The 6,873-nt window shown below is 36.7% G+C and overlaps 1 protein-coding gene across 1 annotated transcript in view; it reads right to left on the bottom strand.

The window, feature by feature from the left end:
• The window catches only part of LOC109211106 (GDP-L-galactose phosphorylase 2-like), a 10,200-nt gene extending 6,935 nt beyond the window's left edge, over positions 1-3,265 (bottom strand). The window contains exons 1-4 of the mRNA XM_019374610.1: positions 2,606-3,265; positions 1,542-1,966; positions 1,282-1,467; positions 929-1,195 (exon numbers count right to left, since the gene is read on the bottom strand). Coding sequence (XP_019230155.1) covers positions 929-1,195; positions 1,282-1,467; positions 1,542-1,966; positions 2,606-2,720 — 993 coding nt within the window. The 5' untranslated portion in view covers positions 2,721-3,265. The remainder of the gene's footprint in view (positions 1-928; positions 1,196-1,281; positions 1,468-1,541; positions 1,967-2,605) is intronic.

The raw sequence follows: 6,873 nt of genomic DNA on the forward strand, positions 1-6,873 counted from the left end.
CCCTACCCCCCCCCCCCCCACCCCACACACACACAAACCTTCTATTGAGGAGGCCCCCAAACTGGAACTTAAACCCCCTCTCATCTTCATTATGCATATATGGGAAGTTCTAACACTTTACCTGTGATTGTTTCTTCTCATTTGTCTAACTTGCAGAAAGAAAAGTTGTTGAGAGTGTTTAAAGAGCACAAGTGTGCCATTGGTTGGACAATGTCTGACATAAAGGGTATTCTCACAGTTCCTACTTTTTTCCCAATTTAAAATCATCTATTCTGTTAATTCACCGGAAAATGAGTCCTAAAAAGGCATTCCCATGAGGCATGCACCTTGACTTCCCTCCCTTGCACTTTTTGGCTCTTACCTGTTGACATCGCCCCTTTCCCTGCCCCTTTCACTGTGCACTGCTGCTTTCCATCAGGCCACCGCCTCTGTATTCCCCACCCAATCCAAACCCCAAACCATCGCCCAAACCACAAATCCACAACTAGTTGACGAACCAACATGCAATGAAATTACATCAATCCCATCAAAACCCTGTGAAGTATCACTTACAATCCCCTCATTATAACCCTTTCCAATGTCATTATAATTCCACCATATTATAATCCGACTTTATCCTATTTCCAATCCCTAGTCATAGATACGTCAAGCAAAATTGACTTCCTACATATGTTCACTAATTTGCATTAACAGGTGTTAACTGATTCGGTATGGATTCTTCAGTTGCATCTTAATTGATATTTTTGCCAAAAAAAAAAAAAAAAGATTCATATTTTTGCATTTTCAACAAATCTGATAAGTAATTTTTTATCTAACAAGTATTTATCAAAGCTTCTCAACGGCAGAGTATGACAAATTCCTTGACTGTACTGGTGAACCTAATAGAAACCTACAGTCCACATATTTAAAGGAAGGAAGATTTATTTACCTGAGGAAACAGAAAAATCTTCTTCCCACACTGAGCAATGAGAATGTTGAAAGGTATGTTCTTATTCTGAAGGGAAATGCAGGAATTGACAACAGCCTCAGACAAATCACGCACTGTACTTCCATTTCCACCTTCAAAAGCAAAACCTCGTACAGGGTAATTTAATAACTTGGAAACAACCACTCCAGTGTCACCCAGCCCCTTCCTTATCAGTATCCTCCGCATTGGTGCTTTCTCAACTGGAAATGGCACTGACAAGTAATATGCCTGTCATGAACGGCAGTAAGAGAATGTCATATAGACATAGGTCATGCTAAACAAATAATTCAAAATTATTTTGGTTAACCTATTACCTGGAAGTGGAGGTGGTTTATGGTGGCGAAGGCGCCCAAACTGTTATAACCTACCCTAAAGAAGGGATCTGCCAGTTCTCTGGCGAAATAGAGAGCAACCGTGAAACTATCACGATCAATTCTCTGGGGTAAGTAATCAAGAACTCGAGGTATCAAAAGCACATGGCCATACTCGATTGGGCTCACCTGAAAAACAAGATTTCATAAGAAATGCATCTGATCATAACTATCAGAAAAGAACCAAAGCACAGTTTACTTACATTGATAGCAACAATACTAGGTGAAATACCAGCATCTACTCCCACGCCCGAAAAGTAATGAGCCTTGTAGTCAGTGCTTGGCTCAAGCCTGAAAAGCACTTCCTCCTGGCCCACTTTGGTAAAATTAAATTTGTTCTCGTCAAAAGGCTGAAGAACCTGATCGATGCGAAACTCTGTTGGGCGCTTCTTTAGGTGGCGCCCCTCATTCAGCTGTGCAATAAAACCATATCTCCCAGGAATGACTTTCGTCTCACAGGTTGTCACATCATATCGAAACAGTCCCTGGCTCATCCGCTCTTCCCATAGGCCTAACAACAAATCGTTCAAAAAAGATATCTGACAATCCTCCCCAGGCAAGGTATCAATATCGTTTTCAATTGGCTCATTGTCATCATTCTTGAATGCATAAAGAGGAAGCCTGGAAACTGAAATCAATCAAGAAACTAATCAACACACATAAAACTGAAAATGACTACATTATAAAATGCATTTTTAACACGTATAACTTACCAAAATGCATCCACTAAGGAACAGGATCCAAATAATTTATTATATAAATAAAATCATCACAGGCACTCATTTCACTTTCGCCTTCCTAAGAAAACATGAGATTTGCTTAAGTCTGCATTAAGAAATCTGCAAAGTGGATACTTTTGCCTCATACTTTTAAGTTCCAACTAAGATACACACGAGGTCATATCAGCAGCAAGCAACACTAAAGCCACAAATAGTGGACTACAAGTTTACCATTTAGAAAGCAGAATAGTTAAGATACTAACCCTATCCTCAAATTGTCTGCTCAATTCTAACTTAAAGCTACAATCTTCTTAACAATTATTCCAAATATACCCACATGGAAAATATTAAACAAAAACCAGGATAACTTAAACCAGATATAAAGGAAAAGGGCCTCCAACTTCTGTTTCATTCCCAGCCTAGAGATTTTTTTTTGGTTGAAAAGGATTCTTTGCGCAAAATATAGACGAGCTGAGCATCAACAAAACTAATAATCACAGCAAAACGTGTATCCCAGAAGATAGAGAATTTAAGAATAGAAGACAAACCAGGCAAGCAGCATTTTCCAAGGCAATTGCGGCCACAACCCACTACGTTGTTGCTATCAGGAACATCCTCTTGGTAATTGGAAACAACGGTCGGCACCCTTTTAATAGTCAGCATCCCCTCCTATTATTCTTGGATGGATGATGAATAATATATTTTCTGCGTATGCTATACGTAATCTACACCAGTATCTAAATCCGTATGTGCGCTTTACAAATAAGAAAAATTAGGAGAGAGGAAGAAGGGGACCGCCGCCGGCGAGGAAGAGGAGATCGGAGGGGCAACCGCCTTCAGAAGGAGAGGCACCCCTACCGCCGTGAGGGGAAGGGATCCGGTGCTTGTCGTCCACCAGAAGACTTGGATTGTCAACGGTCAACACTTTCCGGCGATGATCAATTGTTAGAATAAAAGCGAAAGATCCGAGAAGAGCCGTGATTGAATTTTGTAGGATCAACGAAAGATTAGCGGGGAAAATCCTCCTTCATTGTTTTTTGGGAAGATCAAATTGGAATGATGCAAAAATTGAATTGAATTGAATGATAATAATAAGATTAAAGGAGGTGCTCCGGTGCTTTCTCTCCTTCGCCGCTTTTGAGTTATTGTCTCTCTCTTGGGTATAGTGGTTGGTCGTCAGTTTGAACGTTTGACTTAGAATTCATGTTCTTTATTGGAATGGCTGCTTTCCCAATTTAATGCAAATTACATCATGGCTCAGGGGCCCGATACTATTTTAATGCTGTTGGACAAAAAATAAACATAAATAAAGAGAAAATAAGATAGCATCGTGAAGAATTTTGGTGGAATCAAACACGAATATATCTAGATACATTTTTAAGGAAATATTATATAAACTTTTAATATATACTGATTTGGTTATATTTGTGTGGTAATACAAATATAAATCAATTCAAATACACATTAATTAACATATAATTTTATATTTACGTTCAATTCGATGTTATTTTTCCTTGCAATGAGTTGTTACAAGTCTAACATAATCAGTATTGCATATTATACTTGAAACATCCTGATCATGATACAAAATATTTAATAAAAATCCTAACTCCAAGCAAGATTAATTGGAGTTTAGCTTGTTATAATTCAAGTTCTTTTCATTCCTCTTATGTTTTAAGCTTTAAAAAGGTTGGACTCACTCTGCAGTTAAAAAAATAAGTAAAAATTTAATGCGTTCAATTTTTACTCTGTTAGACTCCATGTCGTGGATACTTTGCGAGCTAAAGTGTAGTTTGTAGATATACAGGTAAATTTTACAAATGATTATATAAATATGATTGTTTTTCATCAAAGTTATATAACTTTATTTTCCCACACACAAGTTATAAAAATTTTACTAACTCGCACAAAAATCATAGCGACCGGAACACACAATTTCTCGATAATATTTTCTTGTTCCAAGTTTTTGTGTTTTTTATTTTCAATCTAAAAAATAATAACTCAATTAAAATAGGAGAAATATATATATAGGAGTGACCCAACCCAACATGACCCAATACCCATATACATCAATTAAAATACTACTAAAAGTGAATCCTTCCCCCTCAAAAAATTTATTTCAGAATTCATGAGATTCTGACAAAACATAAATAAAAGGTATAATTAGAGAGCACTTGGAACAAAAATACTATCAATTTGAATGAAAATTTTGAAAAAAAATATATAGAAGTATCGTGTTTTGAAGAATTTACTTTTAGTATTATTTTAATTTATATATATGGCTATTAGGTCGGGTGGGTCATTCCAATTTTAATTGGATTATTATTCATTAGACTGAAAATAAAATTAAAAAATAAGAAATCATGGAATAAGAAAATACAACTAAAAAATTTCGGTGACTATGATATTTGTATGAGTTAGTAAAAGTTTACACATTGTCCTTTTAATTAGGGGTGTCAATGGTTCGGTTCGGCCGGTTAATTTATAAAATTTGTACCATACCAATTTTTCGGTTATTCTATTATGTATAACCAAAATTAAACTTTTTCGAAACCATCCCAATCATGTTGGTTTCTCTTCGGTATCGGTACGATTTGGTTAATTTTCGGTATTTTTTTTAAATGTCATGTAAAAGTCGCTAGTAAAAGTAAAATGCAATAACATATATATTTTTATAGGACTTACCAAACTCTCCAAACAGTTTTACTGTTTAAATGGTGATGAATTAAGAAAACATGAAAGATGACCATAATATAGATCTATCAACTACTCTACAACATTATAAAAGAAACTAAGCAAAGACAAAAAAAAATCACACGAGTACAAAGATATTAACCAAGTTGGGACTCAAGAATAAAGTCTATAGAAGATTAAATATTCAAAAAGACAAATCTAAATCATACAAAAGGAAACATATTCAATACATTTAGTTTGCTACTCCTGATCGCTAGAATATTTCGTGTCTTGCTAGTGAATATGCTGAAAATAATTTAGTTTCAGTAGGAGTTGTAGATAATAAATTTGCGTCGAGAAAATAAAATTAGGACCGAAAAATATCGCTACAATTGTAGTATTTTATTTCAAACATATAAGTGTTACAATCTCTATGAATCCTCTGGTTCTTCCTTCCAATAGTAAATAAATTCAAGGGCCTTTGAGCTTGATCTTGAATATGTAGTTGTTGCCACGAACGATGATCTTATTCTTGAGCTTGAACTTGACCTTGTGTCACGACCCAAATTTCCCACCGTCAGGGTCGTGATGGCGCCTAACATTGGACCCGCTAGGCAAGCCAACGTTATTGATCATTTTACCTTTTTACTTTATCCTTTAACAATTTACGAATTATCATACGAGAATCAGCGGAATAAATGCGGAAAAACAGAATTTAACAGATTATCTTAATACAAATACGAAATCCATAATAAAACTCCACCCAGAACTGGTGTCACAATTTCACGGACTGTCTACGAATACTACAAATAGTGGTCTGAACAAAGAAATACAAATCTGCCTCGGAAATAGATAAAACAGAAAAGAAGCAGGATATAAGGGGACGCCAAGGCCTGCGGACGCCTGCAGGGCTACCTCGGGTCTTCACTAGACTGAAGGCAGCAACCTCGAACTACGGTCCGTATGGTCCAGTATCGGGATCTGCACAAAAGTACAGAGTGTAGCAGCAGTACAACCGACCCCATGTACTGGTAAGTGTCGAGCCTAACCTCGGCGAAGTAGTGACGAGGCTAGGACACGACCAACATCATAAACATGTGCAGTTAATAATATCTAACAGAATAACAATAATAGAAGCTATCAAAAGTTTACGGGAAAGGGCAACATGTTATGGGGGATACCAGAATAAGGAAACACAGAAATAACGGAAACAAAACAATCAAGGCACTTGAACCGATAACAGCAAATAATCACAGCAATAGAAAACAAATGCACGGCATCACCCTTCGTGCTTTTACTCTCAATCCTCACCATGCAATCAATAATGGAAATGTGCACGGTATCACCCTTCGTGCATTATCACTCTTCCTCACCATATGCATCAATATAAATGTAAATGTGCACGGCATCACCCTTCGTGCTTTATCACTCTTTCCTCACCCAAACAGTAGAAACAATAACATCCCGGCAAGGGAATCAACAATGGAAACAAATACAAATCCCGGTAAGGGAATCAACTATAACCAATCTTGTTCCAATAGTTATCTTCACAAAATGAATCCCAACTTGAACACATACTCAACAATGGTCAAATACCAAGAAAATATCATAATCTTGTTCAACAGGGATAATCTTCAATTTAAGCATGGATAGTACATAATGAGAATCACCACAATCACAATATAAGACTCACGGGCATGCTTGACACCAACGTATAGATACTCGTCACCACACCTATACGTCGTACACAATACTAACACGTAGGAAATAAGACACAACACCTATTCCCTCAAGCTAAGGTTAGGCCAAACACTTACCTCAAGCCAACGGACAATTCAACACTCAGCCACCGTTTTACCTCTCGATTCCACCACCAATCCGTTTGTATCTAGTCATAATTTACTTAATAACATCAATAAATGCTAATTAAACCAATTCTAATGCATGAATATGAATTTCCCAATATTTTTCGCAAAAAGTCAAAACCCGACCCCGGACCCGCTTGGTCAAAACTCGAAGTTCGGACCAAAACCCGATTATCCATTCACCCCCGATCTCGGATATGCAATTAGTTTTGGAATCTGATCTCAATTTGAGGTCTAATTCCCCAAATTTTGAAATTCCCAAATTTCACCCAAAAATA

Source organism: Nicotiana attenuata, chromosome 2 (assembly GCF_001879085.1).
Source record: "Nicotiana attenuata strain UT chromosome 2, NIATTr2, whole genome shotgun sequence".
Classification (NCBI taxonomy): domain Eukaryota; kingdom Viridiplantae; phylum Streptophyta; class Magnoliopsida; order Solanales; family Solanaceae; genus Nicotiana; species Nicotiana attenuata.